Source organism: Protomyctophum parallelum, assembly GCF_964188405.1.
Source record: "Protomyctophum parallelum genome assembly, chromosome: 2".
Taxonomy (NCBI): Eukaryota; Metazoa; Chordata; class Actinopteri; order Myctophiformes; family Myctophidae; genus Protomyctophum; species Protomyctophum parallelum.
The window spans coordinates 36,939,984-36,964,283 of record NC_139699.1 but is presented as its reverse complement, the minus strand read 5'-3'; the positions used below and the strand labels follow the sequence as shown (position 1 = coordinate 36,964,283).

General features: G+C 41.6%; 1 protein-coding gene across 2 annotated transcripts in view; it reads right to left on the bottom strand.

The window, feature by feature from the left end:
• Positions 1 to 2,844: 2,844 nt before the first annotated feature.
• The window catches only part of kif18a (kinesin family member 18A), a 31,011-nt gene continuing 9,555 nt past the window's right edge, over positions 2,845 to 24,300 (bottom strand). Inside the window, exons 7-18 of one of the 2 annotated variants that reach the window (XM_083791331.1) lie at positions 24,020 to 24,199; positions 23,787 to 23,861; positions 23,509 to 23,600; positions 20,218 to 20,380; positions 19,684 to 19,848; positions 16,378 to 16,499; positions 15,967 to 16,253; positions 11,639 to 11,692; positions 5,254 to 5,629; positions 3,864 to 3,959; positions 3,366 to 3,466; positions 2,845 to 3,100 (exon numbers count right to left, since the gene is read on the bottom strand). In XM_083791331.1, coding sequence (XP_083647457.1) covers positions 2,970 to 3,100; positions 3,366 to 3,466; positions 3,864 to 3,959; positions 5,254 to 5,629; positions 11,639 to 11,692; positions 15,967 to 16,253; positions 16,378 to 16,499; positions 19,684 to 19,848; positions 20,218 to 20,380; positions 23,509 to 23,600; positions 23,787 to 23,861; positions 24,020 to 24,199 — 1,842 coding nt within the window. In that variant the 3' untranslated portion in view covers positions 2,845 to 2,969. The remainder of the gene's footprint in view (positions 3,101 to 3,365; positions 3,467 to 3,863; positions 3,960 to 5,253; positions 5,630 to 11,638; positions 11,693 to 15,966; positions 16,254 to 16,377; positions 16,500 to 19,683; positions 19,849 to 20,217; positions 20,381 to 23,508; positions 23,601 to 23,786; positions 23,862 to 24,019; positions 24,200 to 24,300) is intronic. The other variant, XM_083791332.1, reaches the window with a different exon arrangement.

Genomic DNA, 24,300 nt, shown 5'->3' with positions numbered 1-24,300 from the left:
TCCTCAAATAAATTCCTGCTGTATCTTTGCTCTCCACTGTTGTGTATGTGAATATGCTGGACAAGGATAGAGTTGGTATGAAAACAATCTTTGTAGTCTTGTTTTACATGTCAAATTCAGGTTGCATCTCAAGAATTTCCATAAACCCCATTTAATATTTGCATCAAGCATCACAGGAAAGTGAACAGCAAGTAACTATTGTAGCTCCTGAGCATTATTTTCAGTTGAAAAACAAAAATACTGAGTATGTTTGCTTTCTAAGTTTACATAGTGCTTTTCTGAGTATCCAAAGACTCTTTACATGGGGCATGGGAAAACAACTTCAGTACTCATCTGCAAAGTAACTAAAGTTTTCAAATAATTAGAGTGGATAAAAAGTACAATATTTGCCTCAGATGAAGAAGAAGTCAACTATAGAGTATAAACAAATATAAATCATCAAGCAAAAAATCCGCAAATGTATTAAAACTAACGATAATGCTTTGAGGGAAAGTTCTATGGGTAAAATGCATAATGAATACAGGTGGCAGACTATTCATCAGTCCTAATGCTTCATGGATGTTGTACTAAAGTGAAGTATTTCTTTAAGATATCTCTAATTAGCCAGGGGACAAAAGGATCATAGCTGACGTGTTGCCTTGTGGGAGTCAAAGTATTGTAGGAGAGATTGCACATGTTTAGGCCAATGTGTGGGAGTCTGTGCATGTCTTACTGGTCATGAGAAAAAGTAACTATTTTTAAACTCTTGGAACCCCCAACATATTAACTATATCCATAATTAAAATAATACTTGGATGATTGTAGTCTGTCCTGTTTCATTAAACTACATAGAGGTTGATCTTTGTCTAGTACTAATTATAACTACTATAGTGACTACAGAATGGCAATTGAGGATCATTATGTTATTAGCCATTAAATTAGTAGCAACAAAATCACCAAAGGATAGGCAATTATGGTAAAACTGCTTCATGTAGTAACTTAAAGACAAGATAATAAGTCCTCAGTCTTAAAGCGGAAATACCAGTCAAGTCAATATGGTCGTTATTAAATAATACAAAAATAGAGTTCTCAACTTTGTGACGCATTTGCAGAGGTATGTTTTCCTAACAAATCACAACACATATCATGTAATGTCTCTCAGGGAGGCAACACAAGAATGGGTCCGACATGATCTGAGATTCTACCTGCAGTTGCTAAGCAACATCCACCTCCAACCTCTGAGTCTGCCCCATTGGTCAGTGGGAAAAACGCACAAGGCAACCCATTGGCTAACAGAAAGTTAATAAACTTTAGCCAAGACATGCCTCCTTGTAAGTGCACGTGCGTGCATGGATGCGCGCACACACACACACACACACACACACACACACACACACACACACACACACACACACACACACACACACACACACACACACACACACACACACACACACACACACACACACACAGAGAGTGAAGAGATTCTTGTGAATGAGAGCAGGAGAGGGTGTCAGTACTTGCGCAGTACAGTGCTGATATATGCATTGAGCTTCTGAGCTAAAAATAAAGATCACACTGAATGCTGTGCCACTGGAAGTTGCAAGACTGAATTCAAAGTGACAAGTCTAGTTCTCTCCAGACTACTGAGGTTACACTCTCACTATGTTTGAAGTAGGTTTCGCCATTCATGTTTAGTACAGGGTTGTCATAGGCTTACCAGTGTTGCCACTTCCCGCAAATGATTAATATAAAGATTTTCATGTTAAATTAGAAATATCAGTGGCTCAAACAATGAACACACCGCAGACACAAACCTTGGTTGGACCGGAGTCACAATTCAGAACTTCACTGGTGGTTGTACAGCTATGTAGAAGCAAACCTAATTTAATTCTAATTGCCATTTACAATTAATTATAAAACTATACTGAATATACTTTCGGTACACAGCGGTCGGACCATTGTCTTCTATTGGACAGTGTTCCGATTTCCCATTGTGAGTTATGAGAGTGACCATCGAAAAGCCCACATGAAATTTGTAAAAACATTTAATGTTTTATCTTGAACTCAGATAGGCCTATCAAGAATATAATTTCCTGTGCACTTGACAAAGTCTACCGTGACCCGATAGCTACACTTCTCTTGACCACTGCTATTAAACAAACCAAATGTCTTTAAAATACTGCGAACAAAGACATTTGAACACTACTGGAGACACTTTCAAAGGATTGGTCATTTTTGGGTAGTGGTGGTCTCTTAAATCTGGAGATGAGAGCTTTTGACAAGAATGTCAACAGTTGGAATCCCTGGATAATTTGGGCAGGGAGAGTTGGCAAGTAATGCTATTCACTCCCTCAGCAATCCCTGCTGAGATGCCCTGGGCCTAGAGCAAAGCACATAACTAATGTTAATTCTTAACATTATTATATTATTAAAAAAAGAAGATGAGAGGGGGCTGTGCTTTGAGTTTATGAATGGCAAAGTGGTCCATTTAATTACATTCACTCCTAAAAAAAAGAAAAGAAAGGGTGCTTGGGTAGCGCAGTGTTAAAGCACATTTTTGTGGACAGAATTAATTGAAATAATGACTAAATTGGGGAGAAAAAGGGGTATAATAATACCTCTACAAGTTTGGCAGATTCACACAGGAATATTTTCATTTTCTTTCAGTATATTCTTTTCCCTTTTCTTGTAAACGGCAAATGATGGGAATTTACAGGTGTTTCACTGATGCCTTCATCAGGGTCTCTAGTGCTTTTCTTCAGCAATAAACAAAGTTGACGAAAAACAGAAATACAAATTTAAAATAAAATAAATTATCTTTTAAGCATGTTTTTCTATAGAATTATTAGTTTATTATGTACATCAACATTTTGTGAAAATAACAATAAGACAATGGCAGAGACATTTGCTGTACTACAAAAAAAACAACACATTTTAAAGGTTTTCTCCATGAAACTAAAATGGCCAGATGGTGAAATGATTACTTTTTACATCCTCTTGGTGACACTCTTGAAGGTTTTGTAGAAAATCGACTTTGACTTTTGAGGTTCAAGACGACTGAGATTACCCTCAGAGGTGCTTCTTACCACTCTTCTGGCAGGCTGATTCTCTGCTGATGCTAGGGGCAGAAAGGAGAAAAGTAAGGAACATTAGAGGTGATTTAAGTGGCTGCCATGTATGAATAAGGCGGGAAATTAAAAACAAAACAAAGAGCAATAAAATCAATCCTCAAAAATACAAGACTATAGCTATAGCCTGAGAAAAGCGAGCCAATCACGTTCCAGTAGGTTTGGCTTTATAATGTTGAAGCTGCTACATTGTCTCAGTGAAACAGATTAAGAACTCTTAGGTAACCTTAGGTAGAGGTCTCTGCTGATACTCACCTCCAAAACGACGCACTTTCATGGGTCTACTGGCCGCAGAAGGCTCTAACTTTACACGCTTAGGTGCTGAAAGGCCCTGTTTTTCCTCTTCCGTGGTGGTCCTTGATGAAAGGGTAGAAACATATAGGTTCAAGCTCCAATACTATCATTTTTTACAAAACAAAAAACATACATAAAACTAGAACTGCACTCTGTCGAGTGCACACAAGTACTAGTGCGCAAGCAGAGCGTGCAAGTTGAAATTAAATACTAAAACCAATAACGTAATTACGGTACGTTTCAATATTGGTTGGGTAACATGTAACATATGTATGTATACTGTACATTTGGTATGCACGCATACCATACATACATCTAGCCGACCCCAATACTTGCGCACTCTGCTTGCACAAGTAATTAAGATATTAAGTTATCAATAAACCATTTTGATGTTTATTTATAACAATGCATTATGAAGATGTAACCAATAAATGTAAGTGTAAAAATAATTCACCTTACCGGGGTAATTTACGCTTTACTTGTGCAGCTGACGTCAAAGCCATGTAGGGCGGCTCGGTGCGTCTCATCATGTCTGATAAAGCTGGGATTGGTTCTCTGTAGGGCACAAATTACCGTTAGTGTGGTATTGCTTGTTTGGATTAAGAGCTTGGAAGACTTTTTATTTTGTACTATTTGCATTATGTTATTATTGGATATTAATTTTGTTGTATGTGAATAAACTTGGAACAAGATACCTTTTCAGTTTTGCCTCCACCCTCTCTCTTAAAGCCAAAGTTGAATACAATACATCCAGGGCTTGACAGTAACTTTTTGAGGCACTTGTCCAGACACAAAGTCACTTGTCTATTAGCCTGATCTAAGCAGAGACATTTCTGGCCTAGATGGGAGGGTCGCGCCTCAGAAAAGCGCGCACCCTGATTGGATCTCATTGATCTGTCCGTCACCCCCGGCCCCTCCTCTCCCCCCTAGTGCAGCGCTACGTCACATCATTTAGAGCCACGCCCACCCGGAAGGGTTGACTCCCACTTTTAGACTGGTTCAGCCCACGGCTTTTTCCAGGCTTTCATCTTTCGCGCAGACGAAATGAAAGCCTGGGTATCGAGGCTACTTGTCTATTAACAATATTGGAAAGGTGATTTAATATTAGGAAAGCCACACAATAGTGCCAGACAATATTGTTGGCTGTTAGGAGCGTAACAGAAATAGTGAAACCAAGAGTCACTTGTCCAACGCACAAGTAAAGATGTATTACTTGTCCCGGACAACAGGACAAGCCTTAATGTCAAGCCCTGCATACAATTGTGTATCAAAACTTAAATCAACCCACAGGGGTGTTCAACAGTATAAACATTCATTTCAGTTACACCACTTTGTTTAAGACCAATTCATTCAGCTTTGCAATTTCGCAAATTGGAGTATATTATTGTTCCATTTTTTCAGGTTTCATTTTTCAGAACGTGAAAACGTTACTGTTCAGAGAACAATATCCTTGTGGTTAGAGCATTTGCCCAGAGATTGAGACCCAATGATTTCCTGCTTGGCACTCAAATGATAACCATTGCACTAGGTCGTCTTGTTTAGAAATCCATTTTGGACTGCCCTTTGTCTTACACACATTTATTTGCTGCCTCCATTTTGTAGTTCTTATTGCAATTTTGGTATTTTCTATTAAATTATTCAGGTCTAGTCAGGTGGCTGTTATGCATGAATGAATTGTTAAGTTAATTTAATTAATTACCAACAAGAGCATTGTACCACCACATCAAACAATGTGCTTGTTTCAATATACAGAGCTTAGATTAATTTGCATTGAGAATGGCCAGTCCAATTTCAGGGGATTTATACTGCCAAGTAGAAATGAAACAAACAACAACAAAGATTCTTTCACCTTTTGGCGGTCTGTTGCTTCCAGATGTTGGTCCCAGTAGGCTTGAGAGGTTGGTTGTGGACCGAGTGGGCTGCAGATGTTGATGCTTCACAAAAGCTGGCAGTTTCTACTATGATGGTTGAATTAGCGATCGGGCCATCAGACTCAGTAATTTCAAAAGTTATATTCTGATCAAAAGTTAGAGGTGGATGGAGTGGCAGTGTCAATGGAGCATGTTCAACATGTTCTGGTGTGCATTGGAGTGGTAACATGCCCTCCTCAAAGCCTTGTGAGGCAAAACCAATGGTCTTGGGGCTCTGTGGTGGCATTGACACAGCAAGATTTCTTCGGGTGGGCTTCCTTGAAGGGGCGTCATTCATCCCAATGGTATGATCTCCTGTAACACAAATGCAATACAATAATTACAAGATAATCCAGATTAAAGTAAAACAAGTTCAGTCAAGCCAGAACGTATTTTGTGGGCTCAATAATTATTAAAGTATATAAAATTAGCTGGCAGTGACATAGCTTTGGAATATGCCTATAACATGGTTTCCCCAGATCGGCAACATTATAATTAAGGGACCAAGCCCGAAGGAACTTCTTGGTCCGCCAAAAATAGCAGTTCTGGCTTAACCGTGCAGTCGGTTTTCGCGAAACTTGGCAATATGGTAGAAGGCTATGCCAAACTGTGAGGACGGGAAGCCCATGACCACTGGTGGCACTATAGCACCCAATTGAAAATGTTCAAAAACTTTGAACAGTCATAGCTCATGAACTGTTTCACAGTCAGCAATACAACTTCTTACACATGCGTCTCCTAATGCCGAACAACTTTCATGTTCTGACTTTTAACCTGACCTTTAGATCACCTGCTATTTTTTAAGTGAAGATTTTTAAGTTTTACGAGCCAATGAAAGATTTTCTTCTGCCCCTGATAGTTAGTCAAATAGCACTGAAACCAGTCCTACTCTAATTGGCCAAAGGGGGGCGCTATAGTAAAGGCTTAACTCATGCCTTGTTTGGCCAAAAGCCATGGCCACATGTGCCATGACTCATGGGGAACACATCTGTCACTTTGACCAGTAAACTCCGCCCTCAGACTTTCCATCATTTTGAGCAGTTTGAAAAATGGTTAAACCTGATTTTCTGCCAGGATTTTTGAGCAATTTGCGTGAAATGTTCTACACACAATATATGGACCATGATCTGAAATCCCAGCTGAAGAGAAGTTTGTACGTGAAAATTTGTACAAGAAATATAGCTGCAAGCAGCAATAACAGGCCTCGTCTGTCTGTATGTTTGGGGTACGAACAGCTGAAATAGAGGGTATGCGCACACATTAAGTGAATGGCAAATCCAGTGGCAAAGTGAGTTGAAGTCGTTTAACATCATTAATGCAATCACATAGGACCTTTCTGTTTGGATGTAGAGGCTGTCAAGTCCAGAAAGTATTTTATTGCCACTCCCGCATAACTTCCGGGCTTGATATGCTGATGCAAATAATTGTTTGCTAAAATCAGCGACAAAGCAACCATGACAGTCTTAACACTTATACTGCCACCTGCTGGACGCACCGAGGACTGCCGAGGCCATTTCAATGCTGCACACGCTGGACCCACATCCTGTTTTGGGTGTCCATGTTAATGCTTAATAAATAGCGTCAATGCTAGCGAGCTGAAATGAAGCTATCCTTGCTCTAGAATCCTTGCGCCAATGTTTCCATCTAGACCCCCGGATAATCAGCAAAGACCTCCGAACATCGCACGTTTTATCCAAACCACGGAGAGCTCCGTAGATTTAGAGTTATTCTGCTTTTCAGTCAGCCTGTATAATGGGAGGATGGCAGCGCGGTTGCGCAACCCGGTCTAGGATCGCTAAAGAAGGAAAGGCCAAGCCAAAATAATAATGAAAAAATAGAAATCAGTGATCCGGTATGATATCAATAATAAAGCTTATCAGACGGAACGTTCTGCCACGAGCAGCTAATTGGTTAAAAACTGTCAATGAGAAATCATGTTTGATGTCTCACATCCTTACTCAAATGTTCCTCCCAGGGGCGGAGCTAGACTCTCAGTTCAGATTTGGCAATTTGGTGAGGTGCCCTCACTATATCTACTTTCATATCACAATATCTTCATAATATCAATATCTGCCCAGACCTTATGTATGTATGTCTTTCCTTCGCATATAGAGAACCTTTCATGCAACCAACTACATACTTTGTGGGTGTACTTCTGATTAAGGCAACAGATGTCTATTCACAGTTGTGCATCTTGTGCTGACCATACACGACACGTGTTTGTGCATTTGACATAGTGTGCAATAGCAATTTTTTAAACCCGTCTCCCTATAATAAAGACGGCTTCAATACAACAATAATGCTTGTAATAAATACATTAGCTGCAACAAATACTGTTTTACATGCTTACATAAATGGATCATATACTACATTTATTTGACAAATGTCATTTATGACCGTCATAATACATAAATAAAAATATGCAGAAATGTGAAGATGATTAATGGAACTATACATAACATTACACTGAATAGCAATAACACTAAAACGTAATATTTAACACAATTTAGTCAGAGCTCAGACTACACAGCAGGATGAGGGAACAATGATAAATGGCTCATTTCTGTGAAGGAGGAGTTGTCCCTAGCAATAAATGGCGGCAGAGTTCCTTCAATCACATATTTTTGGATGTAGGGGATTAATACATGCATGAGTTGCTATTTTTGGCCGAAGCTGACTGAATTAGGGTCGCCTGGTTGCCACTGTCTGTTTTTTTTCATGGTGCTGCTTTTTTAGCTGGTGGGCAGGGGAGACTACGTCTGCTGACGTCGTCCCTGCCCTGCTTTGGATTAGCATTTTCATGAATGAAGCTCAAGAGGGGTTGGGGTGAGAGATTGTAGATAGACAGGGAACAAATAGAGAAGGGGGGGGGGGGGGGGGTGTATACACAGAGGCAAAGAATGGTCCAATAATAGCAATAACCAGACTGACGGACACTGGGGGGGAAAAAGAACAAAAGAAGCGCGAAGGACACGAAGGAAGAAAAATGTGGCGGGGAGAGAGAGGAGAGAGTATGAGGATTGAAGATGACGCGAGAGCTAGGAGGAGGTAGACAAAAAGACGAGAGGAAAGGGGAGGAAGATAAAATAAATTGAAATTTGGCAGCACAGCATGCTCATTTAGGCAAATAATGTCCCTCTCCTGTGAACCTGAGCGTTTGCGGCAATGTCCCTTCCAATATTTTTGAGTAATCTCAGTTTTGCTATTTATATCCACTCCACAAAGAGTTAACATTTCCAAATCCATGCCCTAAAAAAAAAAAATAGGAAAAAAGAAAAAAGGGAACTTCAGTATGATTGGCTCACAAGGCTGCAGGGTGGAGCCATTTTTCATAACATGCAGTGACTAACAGAAAAAGCTGAGGAAGCAGCGAGGGATTGATGAGATTGATATTGATTAATGAGAAGGACAGAAATAGGCCATGAACCCCAAAATTTGGTGTAATTGTTTTTTATCTCTGGGACCCGCAATCTACACAAAATCCTCAGTGTTAAAGGGTCCATTTGTTTCCATTTAAATACGGTTTGGAGTTATGGACCAGTAACGGCCCATTTGGTTCCCATCAATCATTTAGCTGTGAAAACCCCTGTAACCCTCTAAGGACCCCTGGGGGTCGCTAGACCCCACTTTGAGAATCAGTCATAGAATATTAAAATACTGAACTATATAAAGTGAAAGCTATTTAATTGGCAGGCATTGTGATTTGGTTCATGGCCAGCTAGACAGGACAGGTGTCACATTTTACCAGCAGGGCTTTGTGTGGATGTGAGATAATTCCAGTTACCTCTACAGTAGATGCTAGTGTAGATAGACACGCAATCTGACAATGATCAGTGAGCTACTTAATACGTACCATGACATGAATCAGTGATATTATGCATGCACCACAAACAGTTTGCGTCCTGGCCCCGGTCAACGTGTCGTGAGCCAGAAACGTACTCCCAAGTGACTAACCCTAACCCTAATACTTGGGATGGGTTAAATGCGGATACATAGGTCTACTACATTTCACTGGATATGCAAATGTATAGTGACAAATACTGCAAAGGAGTGTGGAGCAAATTATAATTAATTATTAGCTTAATTGTATGTTGCGTTGTATTTTAACGATATTGGGCTCAAAACGATACAAAATTTAATTTGTATTATATATTCATCCAATTATCAACATTGGCAAATTGAAGTAAGTCAATGGCAATTGCGCTTTTATAGTGCATTCAATCGATCGAGCCATAATGACACTTACGTTAGCCGGTTAGCTAGCTATGTTGTTAGCACAGCACTGGATCGTCCATCTTAGATCGTCGTCGCCATAATAATCCATTCTATCCGTTTCTTTCAATCGCCTGTATCTCCTATTCCTTGTCCCAGATGGCATTTTGGTCAAAACAGCGTTTCTTTAGCGGCACAGAGCCGGCGATGTGGAGCTTTCCAGTGCCCCGGGTTGGATTCATATTGTAAACAAGGCCTGTTTCGGCTCCGTTGAGCGTCCTAGGATAATCTACTTCCGGTAGACTGGAACTGTGGCTTTTCAAAATAAGAGCTTGACTGGAAAAAATGCTGGCATGAATTAGATCCTAATTTTTCAATAAATGCTAGCTAGCGCTGAAATGGTTAATAAATATAAATCCTTAATTGACTCGTCAATGGCAGTGAATGTATGAAAAGTATAGCAATAGAGTATGATAATGGGTCTTGTTCATGAGTGAGGGGAGGACTGAGAAGGAGATCAGCCGGAGAATCGGAGCAGCAGGGGCGGTATTGCAGTCGCTGTACCGCACTGTTGTGACGAAAAGAGAGCTGAGCCAGAAAGCAAAGCTCTCTGTATCTTCGTTCCTACTCTCACCTATGGTCATGAAGTGTGGGTCATGACCGAAAGAATAAGGTCACGAATACAGCCGGCCAAAATGAGTTTTCTCCGACGGGTGGCTGCCTGGCTGGCATCTCCCTTAGAGATAGGGAGATGTTCAGTCAGAAGTTCAGTCACACGAGAGAGACTCAGAGTAGAGTCGCTGCTTCTTTGCTTGGAAAGGAGTCAGCGTGTGAGTCAGGTGGTTTGGGCATCTGGTTAAGATGCCTCTCAGGCGTCCTAACCAGGGAGGTCCTCGAGGCACGTCCCACTGGGAGGAGACCCCGGGGCATCTGGTTAGGATGCCTCTCAGGCGTCTTAACCAGGGAGGTCCTCGAGGCACGTCCCACTGGGAGGAGACCCCGGGGCATCTGGTTAGGATGCCTCTCAGGCGTCTTAACCAGGGAGGTCCTCGAGGCACGTCCCACTGGGAGGAGACCCCGGGGCATCTGGTTAGGATGCCTCTCAGGCGTCTTAACCAGGGAGGTCCTCGAGGCACGTCCCACTGGGAGGAGACTCCGGGGCAGACCAAGGCGCAGTTGGAGGAATCACATCGGCTCACTGGTCTTGGGATTTGCACTGCCTGTAAGCATGACTGGCAAAGTATAGTGAACGTTCCTGAGTGTCTGTGTGGTTGGCTGAGAACAAAATAACCAGAGAAAGGATGGGCAGATTTTCCTGGAACTTGGTAGTAATGAACCAGTGGGCTGGCCTGAAGAGCTAATTAACTTTTGGGTCAAAGTGTCAAAGTCACCATCCAATTACATAATTGGCCATATCGGTGATGAGTGGTAGCATAAAATCATATCCCATCCCCACCCTTTGCTTATTTTTCTTACCAGTAATTACAACTAAGTCCACTTCTTCCTACCACAACCTTTTCACTCTCAACCATACTTTTTGAATTTGTTTAGATATTTGCGTATGCACGGCATGTGATTATTATGCATACATTGTGCTTGCAGATGTTGAGTTTCCTTTGTGTATAAAGATTAACTAGCTGAATTTCTTTTATTAAAAAATAATGTGGTGTAAAAAGCAAAATTTCCCACAATCTGCTTCAATAAAATGGAGACCACCTGTTCAGTTGAAAATATCATTATAGTCAATTTGGGGGGCTATATTTCACAAATGTCTGTGTTATGCTTCCCTAAAGGTTTGCATTGTGAACCTTTTCCTCCCTAAAGGAAGTCTTGAGTGTTCATTTCATTTCATTAGTTAACTTTGGGTCGGGCAGGATGTCTGCAGCACTGCATAACTGTAAATCAAACTGAACTTTCATTTATGTACTTTTTTGGTGCATATTTAGCACTCACAACTATCTGACCCTTAGATGACAACACCCTCCCGGCCGTTATACAGAGTATAGTAACACAGAAATAGATGGACCGTGGTAGAGAAAGTTGGCTTTGATACAGGTATGCAGGGGCTTTAGATTATTGACAGGGTTAGCAGGGGATGGGGGGTAGATTTACCTTTGGATGATGAGGCGTGGCTGAGTGACATTCTTTTATTATGGCTCTCTGCACCTGCAAGTCAAATACATTGATTAAGAACAACTTCAGAAATATCAAAATAAAGATATAGTCCACACACACACACACACACACACACACACACACACACACACACACACACACACACACACACACACACACACACACACACACACACACACACACACACACACACACACACACACACACACACACACACACACACACACACACACACACACACACACACACACACACACACACACACACACACACACACACACACACACACACACACACACACACACAAACCATATCTTTTTTTGAGTGGTGCAACCACTCCTACAACCAGCTTGCAATGTCCTCGTACCTGTTTGTGTTTAATTATAATTCACTCACTTCTAGACATCTAGGCTCTTATAATCTACCAAATATAATAATGTAATAAATGTACCATAGGCCACAGAGATGAATAACATTATGTACAGAAAATAAGGTTAGATATAACCAATCATCATAATAGGAATAATTATTCTGACATTTTCAACCAATTCCAGTCTTCATTTTCTCTTCCTAGCAACGTCTGTGTCACTGGCTCCTACACTCGTCGTCCGTGATTTTGACATGCAGCAAAGGCCATCGGGACATGAACCTGCGACGTGCTGTCAGACTACCCCGAGCCTAGGTGCCCAGACCACTACACCAGCTATCCAGGCCTCCACTTACATTTTTGGCCGATATTTGGCCAGGAAGCGGTGAGGTTAAAAAACATTTTACACAAAAGATTGCAAGCTTTTATGCTTGGGGGAGTGACAGCAGTGAACTGCAGATGTGTGAAGCTCTATATGCTGCAGCTGCCTTTCAACTGTGAGACTGTGAAGCTGTGTTTTGATTAAGGCAATATTTTAACTGGCTCAAACGGCCAGCTGATTGAGAGTGTTTCAATAGTGCGTCCAGCCAGCAGGCCATTTATAATGTTGAGCATTAATGTAAATATGTAGTAAAGAACCTGCAAATCTGACATAACTATCACATGACATCACCTGAAATTAAAACAAGGCAATAAGAAGGATGGAACCACGCAATAGGAAATGGCCAACGGATCATGTTAAATAGAGCTATGGTGGAGGAAATGAGCTCTGAAAAGAACCCTGATAAGAGACAATTTACTGTGAGTAAAATCAACAATGACACCTGTTAACAGACAGTATTACCTATAGAGCACTGGCACCATTATGTTTGTGCTCAGGGGTTGTGAAGAACAAGGTGTCAAGTTACACCACATCATTCAGCTGCAAGAGCAGACAGACAGGCCAAAAAAGTACAAAATATAAGACACTAAGGAAACAAGAAAGCAGTGGCGGAGGGGGACAGGTGCAGAGTGCACTGGCTGACAAATGATGGACACCATCATAGTAATTGAGTATTGTTGGCCAGCTTTGGTTCACGCTCCATTGTCTGTTACAGCTAGGATGTCACGAAAGGCTTGACTGAAGTCTTGGCGCTGCTGGGTCACACAGAGATGACAGACCAGGCGCTGCTGGGTCACACAGGGATGACAGACCAGGCGCTGCTGGGTCACACAGGGATGACAGACCAGGCGCTGCTGGGTCACACAGGGATGACAGACCAGGCGCTGCTGGGTCACACAGGGATGACAGACCAGGCGCTGCTGGGTCACACAGGGATGACAGACCAGGCACTGCTGGGTCACACAGGGATGACAGACCAGGCGCTGCTGGGTCACACAGGGATGACAGACCAGGCGCTGCTGGGTCACACAGGGATGACAGACCAGGCGCTGCTGGGTCACACAGGGATGACAGACCAAAATAACTGTATGTAGTGCATTCCCGCTCCCTCTGATGGTGTGTGTGCGCGCACAAAAACTAATGCAATTAAATTACATTTTCTTTAGAAAGAAAAGATTGCATCTAATTGAATTAGAGTTTTGTTGTTGAATTGTAACTACTACAATACAAAGTGCCTGTCATCTGATGCACATGTCTTCTAAAAAAATATACACACACACACACACACACACACACACACACACACACACACACACACACACACACACACACACACACACACACACACACAGGACTCTAGCATTGTACAGCACAACTAACAAAGATGCACATCTCTTCTAAAAAATATACACACACACACACTATATCAGTCTTAGTGATTCTGTAGTCTGTACCGGGCATAACTCGGGCACCATCAGACTGAACTACCTCAAATGTGGTGTGTGCACCCCAGATGACCCGAGGGTGTGCAGTGCCAAAAACTAAAATAAAAGAACACTAAGATCTGCATCACTCTGTTAGGGTTATATATTGTGTTGTCATCTGCCAATGAGGAGCCCACACCAGGAGGACATAGCGGCTGCCTTTTAAAACCCCTTAAAATCAGGGGGTATTACAGAATTTGCTCAACCCATGGCCTTGTTATGCGCCCTTTCATATTATGGCAGCCGTGCTGAACGCACCCACATATATGGCATACCACTTTCCTGCATATTTTAGCATTGGGGGAGTGTCCATATGTTAATTTTATTTGCTTTGCGCAATTTGCTTTTAAGCCCCTTGACCTAAAAAGAATCAGGGCATACCGATACACCTGAGTCTGACTACCTCTTAAATGCAAAAAGCAATGTTTGATTTTACACAAGCGCCATCTGTGCGCTGCTCAGCAGTGTTGCCATGTCTGTTTATTATAAGTGACTTTTTCTGTAAAGTTGCTTGTAAATATTGGTAGTTGTGGTTGCTTTTCTTGTTTCTAAAGTGCTTATTTGGGCTTTTCTCCCAATGTTGTTTAAACCAGTGATCCTCACACAGTGACATTGCCATGTCAAGGACCCCCAGATGAATGCATTTGCACTAATCCAAAAATATTTTGGGCCAGTGACCCCCCCCCCCCATGACAGATTTGTGTTTTTAAATGTTTCAAAAATATTCTACAATAGTCACTTTTTTCCCCCATGATTCCTTTTGAAAATAGCAGATCTACCAGCTCACAATGCATCACATTGCGACGCGTTGTGAGCTTGTAAATGGGCAGTGGGCACCGGTGCCACATTGGCAAAAGGAGGGTGACAACTGAGTATTGTCGGTTTAAACATCTATAGTCAAATAACATTCTGCACAGCACATTCTATACATTCATTAAAACTATGAACTCTGACTGCATGGGGATATATTATATTGATCATTATAACGTGTGTGGGGGAATAGACTTTGGCTGTGGAGACCCCTGGCCTCTACCCCCTAGTCTACTCTGAAGTGGCTATACCACTCACACGCTATTAATCAAAGCTTCATTTGCGCATATCGTACCGGGGATCAGCTTACTGTTAAAGGGAATGGCACCCGCCAAGCTGATTGGGTTTATGGAGGTGACGCCCTAAATACACCCATGACTAATTCAGTGCCGTTTTGTGCACGCCACGGTGTCGGAGAGCACATTTTACCGTCTTCATAATTGCAAAATGACATTTGCCATGCCTCCACCTCTTAAATTCTGTCATATTACATGGTGGAAAATAGGAAGTTCTAAATTGCACCCAGCGCCTCCTACTTCGCCCACCCAACAGTCCCTGCATGCTGACCGCCCCAGCCCGTAGTGGAACGTGCAGTCACAAATATCACCGTCCCAGCCAGTTCCCGGCCTCCCGCTCTGCTTACCTCCCCCAAATACGGGCCAACAGTGTTCGTATAGATGCATGACAAAGTTGGATGCTCTACAGTGGATTCTAATATAAGTAGTACAGTGTGGCATCTGCAATGGAAAATAACGTGCATATTCTTATATACTGTACATCAACAAAACGTTAGCAGTTTATGACTACATCTGGACTCCCCATATCTCCAATCCATATTTATTGGTTGTACAATAGTGGGTTCCGCACTGGTGGGTACTCTGAGAACAGGTATAACAAGTACAACATGTATTCCATAAATTATTTGGGCATGCATTCCCGACCTGTATTGTCCCAGAGTAGGCCTGAGCCCAGAGTACACCGGCCTACTCTAGTAATGATAAATGTCAGACACTTTTTCAGACAGACTAACATGGAATACCTCACTATTGAATATTGGCCTTTGATAATGATTTGTACCGAGAGAGAGATTCAAGTCACTCAGAATCTTTGAACACAAATAACTTCATTTGAAAGGGTGGGTGAAAAACACCCCAAAACAAACTCATAAACACATCATTTGTATGCGTGTGTGGGGTGGAATAACATCCCTAAACACAAACCCATAAGAACTATCAAAGTGAATCAGGGAATTGTGACTTACTGCAGGGGCTGTTCTGGTGGTAAAGTAGGTGGGAGAATTTCAGGACAGGTGCTAGATCCTGGCAGAACGTGAACTGCCCTGCCTCGTCCATCTTGTTGTCTGCTTCCATAGTTTGCTCTCCTATCGGATTCTGCACACCTTCCTGGTCTGCCCACACCACACCTCTCTCTTTCAACACCAGTTGCTCTATCTCACGGTTTTCCACCTCATCTGCTGGTGTGAGAAGCGCAGCTCCATGCAGAGCACAGTATTGTCGGCTGTAAGTTGGCAACAAGATGTTCACCATTCTGAAATGTAACAGCAATCAGAACAGAAAGGTGTTAAGGACGAGTGCAGTTTCGGAGAAGCCTCGCTGTTGAACATTGACATTCTAGTTGTGTAAAATCAGTGATACAGGCCCTGTCAACCTACTTCTGTGTACGCTTGCTCTCCCGATCCTGAAGCACGGTGAGCTGGATAATCTGCTGAACGTGTTGTTTTAGGTCATTTACTTGCAGCTGCAGTCTGTGGATATGGAGGTCTTTCTTGAGGACCTGCAAGGGGCGAGAAGTGAGAACAGCCTATTCAGTAATTCAGAGATTACCTATTCTAAAGGAATAAGTAAGAAAAGTTATGGGAGCCAACACAAGCAGGAATTTCTCCTATGCCATGTTCCCTGTGAAGACCTAGTAGTAGAGGAGACTGAACAAACAGTCAAAAAGGACACCCACATCAATACCTATAGGCTGGGTGCTGGATCAAAATGAAGTCATATAGAAAATGGTGTGCCGATTTTTTCATTTCCCTGTGAAGACCTGCCTTATCTTTGGCGAGGAAGGGTGAGGGAGGGGTGGTGGTGGTGAAAAAAACAAAACAAACTCTGACGTAAGGAAAGTACGACAACAGAAAAGAGAACATTTGACCGGTGGGTGCATGATAGTTCTGAGCCACTTCCTGGAAAGAAGGATGAAGAAGAAATAAATAAATAAATGGTTTTAGGTAACTGGCGGCCGTGTGAGGGATGAGTAAAGGATATTGATTTATTCTCTTCAGTGATCCATGAGTGAGCCAGAGAAATAAAATGAGCACGGTTCTAATTACTGGGAGAACAGATGGGAAGAAAACAGTCACGACACCAGTAGAGAGACAGCCTACCTTCCAAAATAAACAAACAAAAACACCAAGCAGTGAGTGAGCCTTAAAACTTAAAAGCATCAAAGATCACACACACATGATGTTTTTCCCCCTTATCTTATTATGTTCATCTGTTCGTCTCATAATTTATACGCACTTTAATAAATTTGAATGTCTAAAATATAATAAAGAATAAATATTTGGGCACAACTGGCCATTAATGGCATTAATGGCAATTGGCAATCAATTCACAGCATTCTAGGATGTGGCAAGCCGCTTTGTATCAAAATGAGCGTCTGGCTGAAAATACAAAAATATGTAACTAAACTACTGTAGCCAAGATGCAGCAGCACCCTGAAATTATTAAAGCTGCATTGTGTGACTTGTGTCCCAGATAAACAAGTGGAATTACTATAACAAGCCGTTGTGTTTCAAAACAAGGCAGGTCTTCTCCTCCACATGTCACCTCCCTTGGGCTCCTCAGTCTATCAAATGCCTTCACACACACACACACCTTTCTCCCATGGGACAGACTGGAAATGAGGTTACACACAGACACGCTAGCCAAACTTGGCTAATACTGGCAGTCTGCTAGGGCTGGGGCGGTATGGCATTTTTATTACCGCGGTTATTGCCGGCCCCCATACCCCCCCCCCCCGCCCCCCCGGAAGAGGGCTAATAAAAGTTACAGGTATGGTGTGTGCGATATTAATTGTGAGATTACCATAATGACGGTAATCATTAAAGGACCACTTTTGAACCTATCTTCATATAATAGGTCCTCACTAATAGTCATGATAAAATGGCACGTTTCTTTCTACTCAGTCTGTGTCACATAGGAGGCCTAATCTAATTGAATACCCCTGCCATAAAGCATTACACTTGTTTACAAGAGGGTCCACCATTTTCAATTCATCATATCATTTTGTACACTATGCACTTCTATAAAGCCAAAAACAGGAAATCATCATAAAGGAGGTAAAAAGGGGGAAAACGTATACAGTGAGGGGGGAAAGGGGTGGGTGGAGTCAAGGGATTTACATCTTAATGACAGTTGGTAGGGCGTTCCACATTTTTGTGGCATAGGAGTGAAATGAATTTAGGTGGACCCTCTTGTAAACAAGTGTCCACTCACAGTTAACAGTCTTTGTATTGAGTTGTGCTTGAAATGTAGTGTAATTCTGCAAACTGTTAATAAATATTTTAATCAATCAATCAATCAATCAATCCTTGTTTGTGCCGAATCTGGGTTGCACATGGTTTTTTGAACTCCCTCTGGTGTTGTGTTGCTGGCATGATTAGACTGACTGAGCGTCACTGTTTATTATGATACACTTTTCATTTAAAAAATTTTTTAACCGCGGTAATGAACCCGATACCGCGGTATGCGTTACATACCGGCGGTATGGCGGTATTGCGGTTATTGCACCCAGCCCTACAGTCTGCTTCCACTTTGTTTTCACGTCACAGGAAGAGATGCTGTCACAGGCGTGTGCACTAATTGGCCGATTATGTTCACCCAGCATATTAGCGTTCGTTTGAATAGTCCTAAAACTATTTGACTACATTCAAATAAATATTTTAAATGTGGAAAAAAGAAGAAGAAGAGAAAGTCAAAATTTGACCACCATTTGATCTAAGACTAAGGGTGTCATTAGTTCATCTTCCAGGAAGCATGAAGGTGTGCAGCACATTCTGTGTCAATCCAGCCAGCAGGTCTTTTTAGGCCGTGGTGCAAGTTTTCTAAGGGTTGATTTGTATGCATCTCCACAAAAGTAGACATTCTGTATGTCTCCACAAAATGTGATTATCATAGGGAACTACACAACAGCTAAACCAGTTGTGTAAATAGTGCTAAAGCAATTAATCAGTTCTCATAATATATGGGGAGTTGTGTCATCCGATATTTCCAGGGAAAAATAGATTTGACTGCACAACCTATGGTTCAAGAGTTTTAGGCCAAAAGGTAAAGCTGCCACCACAAATAGTACCACCGTGAGGCCAATTATAGTGCCACAAATTAGGCTGATTTGAAAACATTGGGGTGGAATGACTTCGGTCCAGCTACGCAAACATACAGTCACACACCGAAAACATTCTCCTCCTCCCAGCCTGTCGGAGGGTGCTCAGGTGGCACATGGGTCAAGTAGCTGTCCATCACAGGTACATTATCTAGGGGTTTGTATCCACAGTGATGCATCCGGCTTGCCAAGCATCGACACAAACACAGCTGGCCATGTTCAAGGGAGGCAATCTTTCTCACTGCACTAACGACTTAAAAATTAATCAATACATTTGATTGTGTTTTCACTCACGTGAGTTTGTCTGTTTGTGAGCAGGTAATCTTGGGCACTGTTGAACCGATGGCCAATTGGCCACGTTGGGATTTGCAACAGTTGACGGGTCAGGCAATGCATTCAAGGTAGGCTTACACAGCGCACATCAAAGACCGTCAGTGAGCACTGCTTTGTTTGAATTGTCATTATAATACACTGAGCAGTAGGCATGGCTACTAATCGTATCGGTTTATATTTTATACAATGCCCAGTTTTTTTAATCACCCAACAGATTAATTCCAAATGACATGACGTAGGTTGTGTTTACCTCTGGGGGCTGGGCATCCGGCCCCAGCAGCTTCATCTCATTCTCTACCCGATGAAGGCAGCCGTCATTCTCCAGGAACCGTCTTTCTGCTTCCTCCATACGCTTGTATATGTGCTGTCTCTTTGTGAGCAAAGCGGCCATCCTGCGCTCATGTTTACAGGTGGCCTGATGGAAACGAAATATAGATTCAAATTTATCATCATTTACAGATGTTACATGAAAATACTTTGAGAAGGGTTATGCGGAGAGCAGTATGACGCATAGTCTTTGAATATCAACAATGCTCAACCAAAGGAATAAAACTAAGTATTTGGAATGGAAAAACAGTTGGAATCAATTTGTCAGCCTCATAAGGTTACAGTAAACCCAGAGCTGAGGCTCAGATGGCTTAGAGCAGCATTGTCACTGTCCCATAGGGGTATGAAAGAGTGGTTAAAATATCCATAATGCAGAGAAAAGTGGAACAATGACTCAGCAGTGGTTGTTTCTGAGGAGATGAAATAATCTGTAGACAGCAAAATTATGTATCGTTACCTTCTCAGTCTTTTCTCTGCCACAGAAGAATTGGATCTGCAGGTTGTTCTCCTCACTGTGGCGCTGGCGCAGCTCATTCTCCTTCAGTTGTCTCTCCAAATCCAGCTGTTCGCTCCTGATCTGGGCCCGGCTGGAGAAAATTCTCTGGATAGATTCGGACACCCTAGAGACAGAAAACGGTACATTAGAATTAAACATTAGATAACATTAGAAGAAAATTTGAATTATTTTACTTAATATAGTGGTTGCAACTGTATTAATTGATTGTCCCGTGGTGGGAGTTCTGCTCTGGTTTTGGCGAAATATTAAGTATTTCTGGTCATTTTGTGAGGGGCACAAGGGGCCACACATTAAAAGTAAATTATTCAGAAAACTAGCGTCATTTGTATTGTTGACCTATTTCTACCATATAGTGCAACTTTCGTTCATTTTTTACCCCTCTAACATACAGAACTGTTTTTTGTGTCCATATCGCCCAAAAAATAGTTCCATGTGATAAAGGGGTCAAAGTTGAACGAAAGTTGCACTATATGGTAGAAATAGGTCAGCAATATGATGATAGTTCCATTAATTAATTTACTTTTAATGCGTGGCCCCCTGTGCCCCCCACAAAATATTACTTAATATACATAATACTACTTAATATTCACCAAAACTAGAGCAGAACTAGAAGCTACCGTATTCAAAGAACTGTACCGACATTCATTAATGTGCCATGTAGAAATGAGGTGCCATGAAAAGTGTTACACAGAAAGGTTTAACAATTTCACCCAAATATTGAAACATACTGCAGTAGCTTTTCCTCATTCATTTCGCCCTTTGGAGATGACACCAAATAATTAGTAAGTGAGTCGTCTCATCATTTCGATGAACAACATTGTTCAGTAATTTATAGAATATTCTTATGATATTCTAGCATTTAACTAGATAATTTAGAAGATTTCTGATAAAGGTGGCGGTTACTGAACCTCATATAGAAGTTAATTTGTTTAAAATTGGGTTGACAGATGGGCTGCATATAAATGCAGTCCCTGTCAGGCAGAGGACAGGAGGTAAATAAGCAAACTGGAGTGCTGTCGCTGAAATGTGACTGCACTCTCCAATGTAACCCTTGTGACGTAGGAACCATCGTGGCCTTGCTAGACTGCTGAATTTTTAATAGTGAAGCGTGCAGCCTCTCTACTGAGGCTCTCATTGTGCGAGTTGTGAATTCTGATGCCGATGAATGAAATGTGTGGGACTGAGACTCATTCAGTTTTTCAGCGCCATCTTCACAGGTCCACCTAAAAACTGAATATCTGAGACGCTACCCGATAGCTGGGTTCACAATCTTGTCTTACACAAAATTACAATAATTCATGGGTCGTTTTTTGCCAATTTTGACGGGTGCGGGATAAAAAACGTACACTTGCAGTGAGAGAAAATGAATAGTCAATTAATCACAATTAGATTTACATGTAGGCCTATGGACCTGCAGGGCTCTGACCAGCTTTTTCCCTTCTCCACAATGTGCTTCCTCAATCACTTATTTTTTTTTTAATATTTGGGAACCATGCAAGTCAGGAATGATGTAAATAAGGAATGCAAGGCCCACCCGTTATACCTGTTGTCAGAGTTCTAACGTCTTTGCAGAGCCATTGTGTCTGTGTTCCCTTTGTGCCTATATATGGAGATCTTGGTGTCTGCCAACTGCCTGCGTCACTTTTATGCCCATAAATGGAGTTCTCTATATCTCTCCGTCCTTATCCATTTTATGCCCATATATGGAAATCCCTAATGCCTGCAGTATATTGTCATATATGGGAATTACCCATATAAGCCGATCCACACGATTTGCATTTCGGGTGGATCGGCGGTTCTGGACAACTGGAACTCTAATATGCATAATACATTGATCATGACCTGACGAAGATGTGACTGATGCATCGAAACGTTGTCGTTTTTAAACTTTCACCCTGATAATAAATTAAGGGCTTAAACTGTCTGAATGGTCCAGTGCCTCCTTTCCTCCTGTAACCTGTCCTTTTTTTTAATTAAGAAGTGATACATGTGCCATAAAAGTGTGCTCGGGATTGAACGTATGACCTTGTGGTCCAAACTTAAGGCGAAGAGAGCTCTGTATTGACTGAGCTACTCTGACTTGTAATGTATGTTTACTATTCTTTTATGAGTCTTTGGCACCAATGTAGCAGACAGAACTTCCAGTTGACTCAGTTCTTCTGCACAACTTGCGTCAGCCTCCTTTGACCTCGACCATCAATGAGCTGTTTTCAACCACTGGCCTGACGTTGGCTGCATGTCCTTTGAGTTGTGAACTATTGCAGATATACACGGACACTGTTGAGTGTGAAAAGCCCAGCAGTGTTGTACACAGAGACACATTCAAACCAGTGCGTCTGGCACCTACCATCATGCCCTGTTCAAAGGCACTTAAATATTTTTTTCTTAAATAACTCATCTTTGAAAATCTATTTTTTTCACAACACTAAAATGAAAGGGATTTGCCCATGCCCACTTCAATTGTTTCCTTCTCTACAATTACCTATACACAGTAATACACAAGCTATAAATTGGGAGGGCCTAAAGGGCTTTACATGCTCACATTTAACAAAGAAACATACAACCTCCAGGGTGGACTACCTTCCAGGTCTGTGTCGAGGGGGCAATATTCAAAAACACAAAGGAACAAAGCTGATGTCCATCCTGTTAAAAGTGACAGTACTAGTAACACATTTACTAGCCCCTAAGCTCAGCTCCAACACATCAAGGCTGCACCACACATCTTCCATACACAAACGGTCTAGTTGTTGATGTTCTTAATTCTATTTTTGCATTTCACCTGCTGTGGAAATGTTACTGGTTGGTATACTGAAACACTGTAAAGGGGGAGGCATATTCTTAAAATACGACTGGGGGGCACTTTGTTTCAAATGAACACGTAATATTTAAGTAATTTATGTTTGTTGATTTTGGTCTATGGTCCCCCAAAATGGATAGTAAAATATTTTCATACACGGTTAACCATGTAACCACCCCATCCAGCTGGCAAGTCAATTTGATCTTAATGATAGGGATATAACCTACACCACCATGCCTAATTAGATCCTAAACTACCTGACCCAATTCATTATTTATTATTGACCTAAAGCCGCCTGAACCGCTGATAAAACCACAAGTCTCATGGCTTCTGGGCTAGTTCTTGTATCACAACTGTCAACATTGGCAAATGGCTTTGTGCTTTGTCTCCATAGCCAGAATTAGAAACGATGTCTCTCACTCAGACAAACTTACTTTTTAAACTCTGCTGTGTTAGAATCCCCAGGCATAGACATTTCCTTCTTGTTGTCCTCATAAGCTTTCAGCTTCTGCTTCAACTCTGCAATCTTCAATAGAAATACAATATTAGATTGAAACTGAGGGTTAATAAAATGCTTCTATAAATTACCATGAAGACAAATGTAATATGAAAATGTATGAAGACATTATTGGTAGGGATAACTGATGCCAGACTGTGAATGCATATTTTAAATGTGTATCTTGTCAGTGAGTAGAGTTGCTTGTTATAATACCTCTTGTCGCTGTTTTTCACATATTAATGCATACTGGCCAATGTGACTGTCCAAGGTGACAACATTGCTCTTCAGCTGATGACAGAGACATATATTTCAAAAAATTGATTTTACTTTGGGTGGAAAATAATAGTACACAGTAATAGTAATTGAAGAATCCTGTCAATGCTTCATTGAAATCGAATTATCTTATAGAAAGCTAATATGATATAACTAGTATTGAGTTGACGTACCGAGGTCTTTATCTCCTTGGCCCTGTTGGCATACTTCAATGTGTTAAGGGTGTCATCATATGACAGGGATGAGGAGCTGACATTGGCGATCATGACTGTCCTGCAGTTGCCTCCCAAGGAGTCTTTAAGAAGTCGTGTCAGCTTGCTGTCTCTGTATGGTATGTGAGCAGACTTCTTACGCTGAAACAAATTAATAACACATCAGCTTATTGAACAAGTGCATTTGCAACAGGACGGAATACGCGGCCGCGGTGTTCTGATGAAAACGTAAGGTTTATTTA